This window comes from Hyperoodon ampullatus, assembly GCF_949752795.1.
Source record: "Hyperoodon ampullatus genome assembly, chromosome: 19".
NCBI classification, from domain to species: domain Eukaryota; kingdom Metazoa; phylum Chordata; class Mammalia; order Artiodactyla; family Ziphiidae; genus Hyperoodon; species Hyperoodon ampullatus.
The window spans coordinates 55122101-55138623 of record NC_136932.1 but is presented as its reverse complement, the minus strand read 5'-3'; the positions used below and the strand labels follow the sequence as shown (position 1 = coordinate 55138623).

Here is a 16523-nt window from a genome sequence, read left to right as displayed (position 1 = left end):
TGGTAGAAAAAGGATCAAAATGGAGCTAACTTTGGTTTAACCACTCAAGCCCTGCTCAAGGGAATGAGGGTCCTTCTTAGATTGGTCCTGATAGCTGATCCTGATTGTGGAAATGGTTGCATGAGGCTATCTCGGTTTGATGCTTTAAATACAAAATGAACTCTTGTCTGTTCCCATGCACATCAGTTATCAATTTGTTGATAGTTTGATTTCCCAGGTACTTTGGTTATAGCCAGATCTATATAATTGTCTGGTCTCAATGGAAGTAGTAGTTCTCATTGTAAATTCATATGTTGTCATTGTGATTTTTATACATCAGTTTCTTATGAGATTTGTTAGTGTCAGTTAAGATACTTCTGTGTAATTAAGTTTGGAAAACTCAAATTTCTTTTTTTCCCCCAGTTTTATTGAGATATAATTCAAGGTGTACATAATGGTTTGACTTACATATATTGTAAAATGATTACTGCAATAAGTTTGGTTAGCATCCATCACCTCATATAGATACAATTAAAATAGAAAGCAAAAGGAAAAAAATTTTTTTCCTTGGAATGAGAACTGTTAGGATTTACTCTCTTGACTTTCATGTATATCATATAGCAGTGTTAACTATAATCATCATGCATCTATCCCTGATACTTATTCATCTTGTAACTGGAAGTTTGTACTTTTTGACCACCTTTCTCCAATTCCCCCTTCCCCAACACTCTGCCTCTGGTAACCTCAGATCTGATCTCATTTTCTATGAGTTTGTTTGTTTTTGATTCTATAAATACGTGAGCTCATACAGTGTTTGTCTTTCTCTGTGTGACTTACTTCACTTAGCATAATGCCCTCAATGCCCATCCATGCTGTTGCAAATGGCAGGATTTCCTCATTTTATTTTTTTTGGCCACACCATGCAGCATGTGGGATCTTAGTTCCCTGACCAGGGATCGAACCTGTGCCCCCTGCAGTGGATGTGCGGAGTCCTAGCCACTGTACCTCCAGGGAAGTTCCCAGGATTTCCTCATTTTTTGTGGCTGAATAATATTCCATTGTATGTATGTATGTATGTATATGTATATATGCATATATATATATGTATTCCACAATTTCTTTATCCAATAATCCATTGATGGACACTTAGGTTGTGGAACACTCAAATTTCTGAGCTTCCAAGTTTAAGTTGCTAAACTTTGTCATAAGTTCATGCAGGTACATGTCACTATGGTAGTTTCAAGATAAATTCTTTGACACTCCTCCCATCAGGAGGTTGGGGTATATTATGTCCCCTTCTCTTGTATCCAAATGTACCTATTACTGCTTTGACCAATAGAGTACCATGGAAGTAATGCTATTGATTTATGACACCAGGTCACACCTTCTGTCTTATTCACTGAAACACTCAATCTTGGAACTCTAAGCTACCATGTAAGACATCTGATTGCCCTAAGGCCATTGGAGATGTTATGTGTGGGCATTACAGTTGACGGTCCCAGCTGAGCTCCCAGTTAACAGCCAGCCTCAACTTCCAGTTTGGCAACACAATCAAATTAATATCCTGAAAATAATTTACATATTAGTCATTTTTCCACTTAATTTTTTTCAATATAAATGGAAAAAAGTAGAATGTGAGTGAGTCTCTTGGACATCTAGCCATGATTTTATCCATAACCAACTGCTATCAGACTGCAACCTCAGGAGACCTACAAGTGAGAACCACCTAGCTGAGCCCAGTCAACCTACAGAGCTGTGAAATACAGTAAAGTGCTTTTTGTTTTATTTATTTATTTATTGTGCTGTACACTCAACCTATAATGTTCTATTTTAATTGTCCTAATTGTTTTCAAATTTGTCTCCCAGTTACAGGTAGTGTTGTTCTATTTTTTAAAAATTTTTATTGGAGTATAGTTGATTTACAATGTTGTGTTAGTTTCAGGTGTACAGCAAAGTGAATCAGTTATACATATACATATATCCATTCTTTTTTAGATTGTTTTCCCATACACAATTATAGAGTAGAGTTCCCTGTGCTATACAGTAGGTCCTTATTAGGTCTTTTTTGTTTTAGCCACTAAGTTTTGCAGTAGTTTGTTTTGTAGCAGTAGATAGCCAGAAGAGCCACTTGAGAGCCTCTCTGGGTGGGTTACTGGCTCTTCCTAAGTTGCATCTTCAGGTGTCTTCTTAAAATTTCAGATCTTCCTGTAGAGTGTCTTTTAGTTTCTTGTGTTCATCTTCATTCCCACTGACACCATTCTCTTCTATACTCTCATTATCTTCCATTGCCCAACTGATCTTTCAGCCTTCAGTGTTTCTTCTGAAAGAATACTTGTATATTAATTTTCTTAAAACACAGTTTTCATCATGTTTCTTTCAAAATCAATATTTTTGCCAATATTTGGAGCAAATGTAATTCCATCTCCCAGTACAGTTTAGATCTAATCTTGAACTTTTGCCATGACCATAAGCTTTATACCTTAAACAGTCATGAAATTATTTTTTCAGAGATACAAAATTCCAGGATTTTATGTGACACTTAAAAAAGATATTTGAAAAATAATTTTATATGTGAATGACCCAAATTTATTTTGCATAAATATTGATTTGCTGCCTTTGTGCAAATAACTGCAATGCATTGTACTGCTATTTAGGTATATGGAGGTTCTTCAAATCTTAATAGCCCCCAACTTGCAAAATTACTGGAAACCACATGTGCTATATTGGTGCCAGATATGTCATTTACAGATCACTCTTTCATAAGCCAGAAAACCAATTCATATGCCCAAATCATTTCCTTTCTGGAGAAGCTACATTGTATCAGCATGGTTACTGTGTGTGGTAATTGGTAATGTCTGTGCCACATGGCTTACTTTACCCTTGTCCAACCCAGCTATTCTACCACTTATGATTACCATATGTTACAGCACTCTAGGTTAATGGAATCGTTTCCATCTTCCCCTCTAGTCACAAATGTCACTGTGGCTCAATTCCATCAGCTCCACAGTCAGTGAAGAATAAAGTGTCTGGTATTATCTGAGCATAGGAGACACCTTTATGTGGAGTTTTCATATTTAGTTGTCTGCTTCCTTTTCATTTAAAAAAGCAGTTGGACTTTTTGATGAATGCTCCAGAGTGGGTAATGGGCATCTGCTGACTAAAAGAGAACATGATCAATATCACTCAATTCTTGCATGTATTTATTCTAAGTAAATATATAAAGGGAATTAGGGCTTCCCTTGTGGCACAGTGGTTAAGAATCCGCCTGCCAATGCAGGGGACACGGGTTCGAGCCCTGGTCTGGGAAGATCCCACATGCTGTGGAGCAGCTAAGCCCGCGCACCGCAATGAAGAGTAGCCCCCACTCGCCGCAACTAGAGAAAGCCCGCGCACAGCAATGAAGACCCAATGCAGACAAAAATAAATAAATAAAATAAATAAATTTTTAAAAAATTAGATAATATAGGTTTTTTTAACCACCATAAAGTGCTTTTTGGTTTTTGTAAAGTGAAAACTAGTAGCAAAATGTTGAAGTGGATTTTTTTTTGTCAATTCGTTTTATTTTTTAATTTTTTTAAAATTTATTTATTTATTTGTCTGTGCCAGGTCTTAGTTGTGGCATGCGGGATCTTTGTTGCGGCATGTGGGATCTTTAGTTGTGGCATGTGGGATCTTTTAGTTGTGGCATGCAGGATCTTTAGTTCCGGCATGCAATCTCTTAGTTGCGACGTGTGGGATCTAGTTCCCTGACCAGGGATCGAACCCAGGCCACCTGCATTGGGAGCATGGAGTCTTAGCCACTGGACTACCAGGGAAGTCCCTGGAGTCAATTCATTTTAGAAGAACCATTTATTATAGAAGGAATATATTACATCTTTGCCATTTATAGTATCCTCATCAGAAATTACCATCAACCCCTGCCCTCTTCCTATTTCATAAGCATGTCATAATAAGTTAAAAAAATTTTTTGATTCCTCAAAGAACTAAGCAAGACTAAAAAAAGATTGTTATCATTAATGGTTAAAACATTAAGGAAAAAAGTTAGAACCTGTTTTGGAGACTTCTTTGCTTTTTAAAACTGATGAAAATAGTGCATGTGGACCTGTTATTACCTGATGTGAATTTTAATTTTGACAGCTGTGGACTCTTGCTGCAGTATGAACATATTAGCCATCAAGAGAAGAGGAATAAAAAGTAATATAGCAGTAATATTTTTGGCAGCAAATGGATATGATTTAAAAGTTATAATATTAATCTAGGATGTAGAGGATGTAGGTAGGGTATATTGAGAAGAAAGACAGAAGATGTTCTTATTTGAAAACATTTATGTGCTCAGTTTTTTCAGTTGACAGGTATTCTCTTGCTCCCTACAAGTCAGTTGACAACAAAATCGAATTAATATCTTAAAAAGTGGGCTTCCCTGGTGGTGCAGTGGTTAAGAATCTGCCTGCCGATGCAAGGGACACGGGTTCAAGCTCTAGTCCGGGAAGATCCCACATGCTGCGGAGCAACTAATCCCGTGTGCCACAATTACTGAGCCTGAGCTCTAGAGCCCGCAAGCCACAACTACTGAGCCCACGTGCCACAGCTACTGAAGCCTGCGTGCCTAGAGCCTGTGCTCTGCAACAAGGGAAGCCACGACAATAAGAAGCCCGCGCACCGCAACGAAGGGTAGCCCCCGCTCACCGCAACTAGAGAAAGCCCGCGCGCAGCAACGAAAGACCCAACAAAGCTAAAAATAAATAAATAAAATTTTAAAAATGTATATCTTAAAAAGTACTTATATATTAGTTATCCTTCCATCAATTGAAAAAATATGAATGAGAAATTACACATTTTTATATTTGCAATATAACATTCGTCATTAGGCCTAGCCTTAAACATTTGCCTAGGGCTTCCCTGGTGGCGCAGTGGTTGAGAGTCCGCCTGCCGATGCAGGGGACACGGGTTCGTGCCCCGGTCCGGGAGGATCCCACATGCCGCGGAGCGGCTGGGCCCGTGAGCCATGGCCGCTGAGTCGGCGCGTCCGGGGCCTGTGCTCCGCAACGGGAGAGGCCACAGCAGTGAGAGGCCCACGTAGTGCAAAAAAAAAAAAAAAAAAAATTTGCCTAGGCACTAGACCAGAGATATATATAAGTCCCTCTCACAGTTTCCCCAATTATTATTAACATCTTACACTAGTGAGGTACATTTGTTACAACTGATGACCAATATTGATACATTATTATTAACCGAAGTACATAGTTTACACTAGGATTCACTCTGTGTTGTATGTTCTATGGTTTTTGACAAGTGTCTAATGATTTGTATCCACCACTGTAGTATCACACAGAATAGTCTTTGCTTCCCTAAAAATCCCATGTTCTACGTATTCATCCTTCCCTCCTTACCCTTGAAACACTAGCAGCCTATTCATAATTTTTAATTCCAGGAAATCATTTACTGCTGACTTCAGGTAAACTCAGTGTTCGAGTAGTACCTTTGAAGACCTAAACTTGCTTTAATGTCAGCTTGGTCCATTTATAGTTCTTTTATGTATATATTTTATCATTCTTTAAAGTATTATTTGTTATTGTATCAGTTGAGATCCAGTTAAGAAAACAGAGGGACTAGAATACAGGAAACTGGTTACACAAGTGATAGAAGAGCTAAAAAGCCAAAAGGGAAGGTGAGGCAGTGTCTTAGTCTGGTTGGGCTGCTAAAACAAAAAAACCATAAATATGGTGGCTTATAAACAACAGGAATTTATTTCTCACAGTTCTGGAGGCTAGGAGTTCCATGAACAGTGTTCTGGCAGATTCAGTGTCTGGCACAGACAGCAGTCTTTTTACTGTGTTCTCACATTTAGAAAGGAGAGGGGTCTCTCTTGGACCTCATTTTTTTTTTTAACATCTTTATTGGAGTATAATTGCTTTACAATGGTGTATTAGTTTTTGCTTTACAACAAAGTGAATCAGCTATTCATACACACGTATCCCCATATCTCTTCCCTCTTGTGCCTCCCTCCCTCCCACCCTCCCTATCCCACCCCTCTAGGTGGTTGGACCTCATCTTTAATGGCACTAATCCCATTCATGAGGGCTGTGCCCTCATAACCTCATCACTTCCCAAAGGCCCCACCTCCTAATACCTTCACCTTGGGGGTTCGGATTTAAACACATGAATTTTTGGAGAACACAAATATTCAGTCCATAGCAGGCAAGATTAGGAAGCTAAAACCAGCTACCATCTCTAGGCTGATGGACAAATGGAAGAAGATGATGTTTCTGGAGCTCAGGGACTGGTGTCACAGACAAAAGCTGGAATTCCAATGGACAGGTTCAGAGGGAGCAAAGGTATAAAGGAGAAGCAGCAAGCATTAGGACTGAGGTAGGGGACAGGGAAGAAATATCTTGGCTTTTTTCCTTTCCTTCCACCTTCCAATTTCCTGCCGATGTCGCCCACTGGGCGAAGCTCAGCTGGAAGTCAGCTGTCAAGGAACCTGGTGAATGCAGCTTGAAAGAGTCAGTACCTCTACAATACAGAGGAGAGCAAGGTAGGAGAAGGAATGGATATGAGAACAAAAAAAGGACTAAACAGTAATCAATTCTTTTTAACTTTAAAAATCAACTTTATTGAGGTATAATTTACATACACTTATTTAAAATGTACACTTTGATTATTTTTGACAAATACACCTATATAACCACCCAGTCAAGATATCAAACATTCTAATCACTCCCACAAAATTCTGTCTTAATCCTTTGCCATGAATCATCCACCCCACATCAGTCCTAGGCAATCACTAATCTGCTTTTTGTTACTATAGTTTTGCCTATTCTAGAATTTCATATAAATGGAATCATGGAGTATGCACTCTTCTGTGCCTGGATTGTTTTTACTCATCATGTTTCTGAGATTCACCCATGTTGTTGTGTTTATCAGTAGTTGATTTTTTTTGTGTGTGTGCTGAGTTGTATTCCATTGTATGAATATACTACAATTTGTTTATCCATTCATCTACTGATGGACATCTGGGTTATTTCCAAGTTTGAGCTGTTATGAATAAAATAAAGCAATTGAAAAAATTTATATACTAGGTTTTTTTGGTGATGTGTATCTGTGTATGCGTTTGGTGGATATGTTTTCATTTCTTGTGGGTAAATATTTGGGAGAGGGATTACTGGGTCATATAAGAAACTGCCCAACTCAACAATTCTCTTTAATCTTTTTTATTTTTAAAATTTTTATTCTTTTGGCCGCACTGTGCGGCTTGTGGGACCTTAGTTCCCCGACCAGGGATTGAGCCTGGGCCCTCGGCAGTGAAAGCACTGAGTCCCAGTCACTGGACCACCAGGGAATTCCCCTCTTTAATCTTATAAATATCATCATTACAATGAATGTCCATGAAAGAACATGTGCATTTCCTCCAAAGAGCTAAGGGTTAGAGGGAGAACAATTCTTATGACAAATCTCAAAAAAAAAAATTAAAAAAATTAAAAACACTTAATACATATGCTTTTCATGCTCAATATTTTAAAATAGACAGCAAGAAAGGGGATTAGGGAAGTATAAGAGGAGAGGAACTGAAGAGGAAAGTAAAGCAATGCAAAATAATGACTAAAAAGACTTCTTGACGATGGCAAAATCATCCTACACAGCTGCTCTGAGATCCCAGCACTGCTGTCAGCAACCTTCTGGCAAAGCTACTCTGTCAAATGGATGCAATAGGATCCATACTGATCTTTTGTAAAGAAATATCTTTATTAAACTAAGCGAACACACCTCTCATTTATAGTAATGTGGAGGTGTAGCCTTTTTCTTTTAGTAGTAATGTTTCCCCAACATATAACACTTCCCTTTGATATGTGGGTTGAGTCATAAATTAATGTCACAAATGAATGTCATCTAGGTGACGGGGGCAACTACATTACAAAATAGGAAGGTGTAGCTTGATGTGAATTGTTACAGTTGACAGCTATGTACTCTTGAACTAAATGTCATCATGTCAAATTCTGAGATATTAAATAGTTGTTGGAATGTAAAATTGTGGACATTTTGATGTTCTGCAGCCTTATAAGTTTTGTCAATCTTTTCTAGACATTCTGAAACGGAAGTGAACAGGTGGATTGAAAACAAAGACAAATGAGGAATTTAAAGACTTTCTTGGCGTCTCATAAAGAAGTTGCTCTACATTGGTGATGTTTTAAACAAAACACGTATAAATACATTTAGCTTCTCTGGAAACAGACTTATTTATTAGGTCTTTCCATTTACTTTTGAGACAAAAATAAGTAGTTACAGAGGACTCATGTGCATTACTCACTCTACGCTTTCTATCGTGTATTAATTAATCTCAAGCTAGGAGAGAATGGATGTCTATTTTACATGATGCCATAATGTACATTAGTGAGATCAACCCATTTACTCTTAAAATAACAGTATCACGTCAGGGATTTAGAATACAGTATTATATGAAAACAGTTGGCAGGGAGACTCCTTCTGCCATTAATAACTGACTAGAAATGGTATTTCAGACCCTAAATCCAACTGAAACCCAGAAACAATAAATGGAGAGGATGGGGTGGTATTTTGTGAACGTGTTTTTCAAAGTAGAGAAAGAATCACTATATTTTTGCTGAATTGTATGTTGCCGTGGACATGGCAGTATGCAGTAATGATGCTGTCATCTATACAGCTGTATAACAACACAGCTTCTCCCTCTCCCACCCCCCTCAGTAAGGCTTGAAAATAGTAGGTTTGTGTGTAGTTTGGTAAAAAAATTAGAATAATTTAAAGTTCTTTCAGTTTCAATCTACAAAAGAAAGAGGCTCAGGGGGATGGGGAAGAAGAGCAAACAAAATGTACCAAAAAATACATATGATGTAATAAAGTCTAATGTATATTACGCAGACACTAAAGAAGGGTGTCTTGGTGTGCTGGAAAACTGATGGCTTTGCAGTGGAAAGACCTGAATTTAGTCCTTGTTACATCACTTGCGTGTGACCTTGAGCAAAGTCGCAATGTATTTAAGTCTCAGTTTTCTCATCTATAAAATGGAATCATGGTAATATCGTCTAACTTGAGGCGCTATTGTAAGGATTAAAGGGATGAAAATGACTCGTAAACCATAAAACCCTTTAAAAATAAGGCTTTATAGACGTATTATTACACTGTTGAATCTTCAGAGGCAGAGAAGAGTACAGGAAAAAGGGTCTAGACAGGCTTTGGAAGCTTACAACCTGGGTTCTAATTCCAATGCCATGGCTAGTAGCTTTGACACCTTGAAAAGAGGAAATGTACTTAGGGACTTGCCTGGTGGTCCAGTGGCTAAGACTTCGTGCTCCCAATGCAGGGGGCCCGGGTTCCAACCCACTTGCCGCAACTAAAAGATCCGGCACGCGACCGGGCAGCCAAATAAATAATTTTTAAAAAAAGGAGTGTACTTAATCCTGTTTCCTCTTTTTGAGAAATAAGGATAACACCACTTTCTTCACAGAATCAAATGAGAGAATGTAGGCAAAGGAAACTACCACTTGGTAGGTGTTGGATGCCTTCCCCCGCAAACTATTAAATTAGTGTCATCAACAACAAAAGGTGTTCACACCGTGGTATCTTTCAACAGATAAGCACCCCAAGGCAAGGCAGGACAGAAGGAAAACTGAATCCAAGTGGGAACCAACAGCTAGACCTGGAGATGTCTTAGTTCTGTCTTATCCACTTGAGGTTAGGATATCCATACAATGAAGACATTCAGAGTTGGAGAGGGGACAAGTCGAGTGCCCTTTCGACTCTGCGGACTCGACGGGAGGGAACCTGAAATTCTTAATTAGAGCCGGTTGCCATGGCGACAGTCTCTAGGCAGCGTGGGCTGAGCTCTTCGTAGGGCTAGAGGGTGGGCCGTCGCTGGACCCCGCGCGCGCGCCCGCGACCAACTTTCCCTCCAGACCAGAGAGGGGCAGCGCGCTCCGCCCCCGCCCCCGGGCCGCGCACGTCCGGGCTCGGCGGCGCGCACGCCTGCGGGAGCCCTCTCCGAGCAACCTAGTGCTGATCGCTCGTGCCGGTGCGGCAGTTAACCGCCCTTGCAGGATCCCGAGGCTCGCGAGCAGCCCCCTCCCCTTCCTGGGCTTCCCCCACCCACTTCCCGGTCGGCTCCGGGGCATGAGCAGCGATGGCCGGCTGCAGCCCCGAGGAGAAAACTTACCGGCGCTTCCTGGAGCTATTCTTGGGCGAGTTTCGCGGACCGTGTGGCGGCGGCGAGCCCGAGCCGGAACCCGAACCCGAGTCGGAGCCCGAGCCCGAGCCCGAACTGGTAGCGGCTGAGGCGCCCGAGGCTTCGGTCGAGGAACCCGGGGAGGAGGTGGACACTGTAGCCGCGACAGAGGAGGGGGAGCAAGAGCAGGAGCAAGACCCCGAGCCCGAGGACGAGGTGGTGGCGGCGGAGGGCGAGGAGGAAGAGGCGGCGGCAGCCCGGGGGCAGTCGGCCGTGCCACCGCCGCCGCCGCAGCCCCAGCTGCCGCCGCTACCCCCGCTCCCGCGGCCGCTGTCGGAGCGCATCACCCGCGAGGAGGTGGAGGGCGAGAGCCTGGACCTGTGCCTGCAGCAGCTCTACAAATAGTTAAGTAGCGGGGCTTGGTTGGGGGTGGGCCCGCTGTCCTCGCCGCGCCGGCCTCGACGCAGCTCCCTCGGCCCCTCAAACTGCTCTTTTCCGCTCTTCATGCCTCCCCCCACCTCTGGCGCCTGGCGCGGTTGAAAGCACCCCCGCTGCTCGGACTTGGGCTGTTGTCTGCGAGCTGCCCACGCCCGCCGCGGCCCCCGCGCCTCCTTCCCGGCCCGGGAGCCGCCCCCCGCGCCCTCCCGCCGGGCCCCGTCCCCTGCTTCCCGCTTCTCCCCGGCCGCCCACTTCTTGCTCCACTTCACACACCCTTTCCCCTTCGTGCCTTGGAAGGTCCTTCCTTCCAGTCTTGAGAGCTCCCTCTTCCCAGCTCTCTTCTTCCTCCTGGAGGTTTCTTCCCACCCGGGTCTGTCTTTTCCCAGCCTGAGTCCCGTGTTGTTTGGCGGCGGAGAGACGCGACTCCTTTCTAGGCAGAGCTGCTAGGTGCCTCCTGCGTAACCGCAACAAAGATGATAATCCCAGCCCCAGAACCACAGGAGGAGAGACTGGAGTAGATTTTCTGTCGGGCGCTCGGTGTTGAAAGTGTAGATGGCTTAATACACGGAAGCCTAGTATCTTCGTCTAACGACATCTGATAACTCACAGTTGAGGGAGGTGGGAAGGAAATGGGATGGACGGGTGAGCAAAATTTTACATGCGAGCCTTCAGGTGAAAGACAGTTGCAATTCGTTAAAGTGGAAAACTCTGGCTGGTTTGATAAAATTGCAATTAGGTGCAGTATTTTCAGTCCATTAAGTAGATGGGGTAGGGGAGAGAAAGCAGGTGGCTTAGCTACACAGATGAAAGTCTAAAATAGAAAGGTCAAGGCTTTTCCTTTCATCCCAGTTTTTATGGGCTTGAAATAGAAAGTTTACAATTGCTTTTCTTTCTAAATGGAATTGTTCTGAAATAATGACAGAGGAGAATACGAACAAGTTTCCGAGAACACTGGTAAACCTGGGGAGTCTTTCCCTATTCTGCTGATAGTTGTAATGAAAGGTGTTACTCTGTAGCCCTCAGAAAGTTTACTACTGCAAGATCCATCGCAGTTAAATTCACTTCTTGGATCTTCTCAAAAACTTAGATTAAGAGAAGGACCTGGAAAGTAAATGTTTTGTCTTTATCCATCCAACCTAACAGACACCTGATCAAATCACTCTTCCTGTTAAAACAGAGGCTTGTCAATAGGGAAAAAGTATTTAACATGTCTGCTGTAGAAGTGGACTGTGTTGATGTCCCACACTTTATACACTGTTTAAAATTTAATTTTGAAATACTATCTGGTTACCAAAGTAATAATGCTTTTTGGGAAATGTAAAAGATAAAATGGCATGTAATACCACTACCCAGATATAAACAGTATTAGCATCTTAGAGTATTTCTTCCTAGTGTTTGTAAAGTATCATAGAAAAGGGCGTATGAAATGTCATTTTTAATACTATATGAAGACACTTAAGACTTCCTGCTTAAAATAAAATGGAAATGTTACCAAAGTGGAAGGATTTATCTCAGCATCAGAAATTCTATTTTGACAGTTCTTACCTTTACAAATGCAGTTGCAGAATTAAAGAAACACACACTTAAATATTAGAGAAGGTCCATTTTTAAAAAAAGAGTCATTACTTTAGAACAACTTTGAACATGTGCCATTCAAGGTTTTTTAAAAAATGAAATGTATATAAAGATGATGGTAAGTAGATGTGTGTTTTTCCACATGGAAAGGAAGCAAGATTTTCAGTACATGTATAAACTAGAAAAGTATTCAAATTATAAAATGGCCATCTAATTGAGAACAGAAGTTTAGATTTGAAGTAAAACTAGCAAAATTAAAGTTGGAAAACATTATTTCACCTTAAATCAGAGATTTCATCATGTATACTGTTTTGTGCAGAAGTTATTAACCTATTTTTATTCAGATATAAAATGGCTGGCTTGTTTATGTGAAGTATCTTCAAGGTCCTTAACAGATTAAAAAAACAAACCCCAAAGTCTCACAGTTTAAAAACACATACTTCTAATGCTTTTATTTTTTATTTTATTATTTATAAAGGAAAATCATATCACTGAGCCACAAGAATCGAGACTGGAAGACATTGGAGAGATAGATCATTTTCCTGTTCGCTTTATTTTACAGATGAGAGAACTGAGGATCCAGATTCAGAAATGACAAATTATGTACAAATGATCCCAACATTTCCATAATCTCTGAACCTCAGAACTCCCCGACATATTTGAAATGTTGGGTTGTCAAATTTCCTAGGAAATACTTTGAAATAATGCTGTTTAGGGATATGTTGGAATTGCTAATTTGGAGAAGGTGAAGATTTTTTTTTCCAAAAATATTTTCTCAAATACCCACTCTGTTTATTTTGGGAATTCTTAATATTCTTTAAAAGCTCTGTCATGCTTGTCAAATAGTGCTAAAATTCTTAAATGAAGTTACCTGAAATATATATTCACCAATTTCACAGTTGGGACTAATGTAAGAAGAAAATAACACTGCGTATAATAACAATTTCATAAGTCTCTAGCGTGTTTTTTTCTGTTAGTATTTTAGAAATATACAGTATGAAACTGCTAAACAGACTGAGGTTCGCTGAAGAAAAAAAGGGTGCCTACCTTCTCAATACTGTTTATGTATACACTGGCTGAAATTTTACTTTTAAAAATATAGTGGGGCTTCCCTGGTGGCGCAGTGGTTGAGAGTCCGCCTGCCGATGCAGGGGACACGGGTTCGTGCCCCGGTCTGGGAAGATCCCACATGCCGCGGAGCGGCTGGGCCCGTGAGCCATGGCCACTGAGCCTGTGCTCCGGAGCCTGTGCTCCGCAAGGGGAGAGGCCACAACAGTGAGAGGCCCGCCTACCGCAAAAAAAAAAAAAAAAAAAAAAAAAAATATATAGTGAATGTTTTTCTCACTATTTTGCTTCTCTCAGAGTTTTTAGAATAAGAACAGCAGATATATTTATCATTCTTCATTTTGGTAAACACAAAGTTTAGGATTAGCTTGAGATAAGCAGTTACTTAGATAAGTAAAGGATCAAGGTTTAAATGGACAAAATATGGTTATAATTAGCAACTTAAAAGTTTTTCAGTGTTTGGGATAGAATTTTTGCCGTTAGGCTTCAAAATAGGAAATATGTACTTATATATTTCTCTGCTAGATATAAACATGTAACATTTTGAAAGAAAAATAATTCAAAATGGTAAAAATCCCCTTGGATGAGAAAGATGTCTCTTGTGGACTATAAATACTTTTTTTTAAAAAAATTTATTTCATTTATTTATTTTTGGCTGCGTTGGGTCTTCGTTGCTGTGCCTGGGCTTTCTCTAGTTGCTGTGAGGGGGGGCTACTCTTCGTTGTGATGCGCGGGCTTCTCATGCGGTGGCTTCTCTTGATGTAGAGCACGGGCTCTAGGCGCACGGGCTCTAGGCGCGCAGGCTTCAGTAGTTGTGGCCCGCGGGCTCTAGAGCGCAGGCTCAGTAATTGTGGCACACGGCCTTCGTGGCTCTGCGGCATGTGGGATCTTCCCGGACCAGGGCTCGAACCTGTGTCCCCTGCATTGGCAGGCGGATTCTTAACCACTGCGACACCAGGGAGCCCCCATAAATACTTTTTTTAAAGGACTATTTAAACAATTTTGTTTCAACTAATTAAACCTTAAGAATCAATAATAAATTCATGCAATACTTCAGAACTGTATCACTGAATTAGTCTATTACTTGTCAATAAAATATTCCAATGATTTGGAACCTTTAGCCGTTAGTATACAAATTATCTCCTTTAGTCCTTTAAACTAAAATGCCTCCCAAGAGATTAAAATAAATACTTTCTAATGACATAATATTAGGATTTCTGAGGTTAATGAATCTCTTTGAAAAGGTGGAGGTGAGATATTTTATAGCTTTGAAATAATTTGCAAATAAAATTTACAGCTGATCTTGTAGCAGTTATGAATAACCTTGGATAGGCTACATGGGTCAGTACTGTATTCTGTTTCTCTATATTTTACTGGGGATAAATCTGTTTGTTTCAACCCAGAAAAAAACAGATACTCTGAAGTCTTTATTAGAGCTATATGTCATTACGTTTTGAGAGCAGTTGTTTCCTCAGTTATTCATTTAGTCTGGGTTGGACTTCTCAAGGGGGGAGACAGATGTCCCAGCAGCCTGACAAAGTTAAGTACTTACAGATGGTTTACAGTAGTCATGAGGGTGGGCACTTTGAAAATGGCTTGGAAAAGAAAATCATTGTTTATAGATACTAATAATGAAGTTATATTGAGTTATGTGACTCATTAATGACTGAGATAGGTTAGAAAACCATTAAACTTTGTCTGTGTATATATGTGGAAAAATACATGGATGCAAGTTATACTACTCATTTAGAGTACCTTTTTTCTTATTAAAAAGTAGTAAGAAGTAGCAAAAAGAAGAAAATAAATACCAACCATTCAGTGTAAGCCATACTTTTCAGGTTTTTCTTCTACCTCTCACGCTGCCACTTCTCTGTGAGCTTTTTTTTTTTTTTTTTGCGGTACGCGGGCCTCTCACCGTTGTGGCCTCTCCCGTTGCGGAGCACAGGCTCCGGACGTGCAGGCTCAGCGGCCATGGCTCACGGGCCCAGCCGCTCCGTGGCACGTGGGATCCTCCCGGACCGGGGCACGAACCCGTGTCCCCTGCATCGGCAGGCGGACTCTCAACTGCTGCGCCACCAGGGAAGCCCTCTGTGAGCTTTTAATACTCTGCCTAACCCTTTTATATTGGTATTTGGTCCTTGGCCTTTTTTTCTTTCTTTTTAAAAAAAAAAATTATTTATGTATTTGGTTGCACTGGCTCTTAATTACAGCAGGCGGGCTCCTTATTGTGGCTCACAGGCTTCTTAGTTGTGGCTCACTGGCTCCTTAGTTGCAGCACATGGGCTCCTTAGTTGTGGCACTTGGGCTCCTTAGTTGTGGCTTGCCAGCTCCTTACTTGTGGCAAGTGGGTTCCTTAGTTGCGGCATGCAGACACCTTAGTTGTGGCATGTGAACTCTTGGTTGCGGCATGCATGTGGGGTCTAGTTCCCTGACCAAGGATGGAACCCGGGCCCCCTGCATTGGGAGTGCGGAGTCTTATCTACTGTGCCACCAGGGAAGTCCTGGTCATTGGCCTTTTCAAGTCTGGTTGACTTACTTGTCTATAGTCAACATCAATCTCTCCCATGATTTTGGTTATTGTAGTTATGCTAATGGCTCCCGACTCTGTCTCTGTCCCTGCTTTGACTGCTAATTGAATGGCTCTATCTAGATGTCTAAATATCTTCTCAAACTGTCCAAAACTGAATTTAATCCTCCAACTCCCTCTCTCTCCCCTGCAGAAGACAAAACTAAAACCTAATTCTCTTTTTGGTGGGTTCATCCCTGATTTCTCCTTCTCTCACCCTCACATTCAGTCAAATTTTGCCTTATAAATATCTCATAAATATGTCCTTCACCATCCCCACTGTTATTGTCATCTCTTACCAGTCTTACTCTTCTCCAGTATATTCTCCCCAGTGTAGCCAAAGTGATTCCTCTAGAGTCTAGATTATGTAGATTGACTAATTATCACCCACTGCTTAAACATTTTTACTCTTTCCCTGGAGTTAGCCAAACTGTGAGGTCAAAGGCACAGTCCTCCAGAAAGCCAGGTCTGCCTGAGGCAGAAGTTTTCAAGGAGTTAGGGTCCAAATACAAAGTTAGAGGGAAGAGTCCACACAAGACCACCCTCACTTCTGACACTGACTGTAAGTTTGGGGTTTCTCAAAAACACCTCCAGATTTGATAATTCACTAGAAAGAACTTGCTGAAAGCTATTATATTAATGGATTATGGTTCATTATAAGGAAAAGATACAAATTAGAACCAGCCAAAGGAAGGGATGCATGAGGTG

At 41.1% G+C, this 16523-nt stretch overlaps 1 protein-coding gene across 1 annotated transcript in view; it reads left to right on the top strand.

The window, feature by feature from the left end:
• Positions 1-10129: 10129 nt before the first annotated feature.
• Positions 10130-16523, top strand: part of PPM1E (protein phosphatase, Mg2+/Mn2+ dependent 1E) — a gene marked incomplete at both ends in the record, with an annotated part of 150143 nt that continues 143749 nt past the window's right edge. The window contains one exon of the mRNA XM_079726313.1: positions 10130-10575. Within this exon, the coding sequence (XP_079582439.1) occupies positions 10130-10575 (446 nt within the window). The remainder of the gene's footprint in view (positions 10576-16523) is intronic.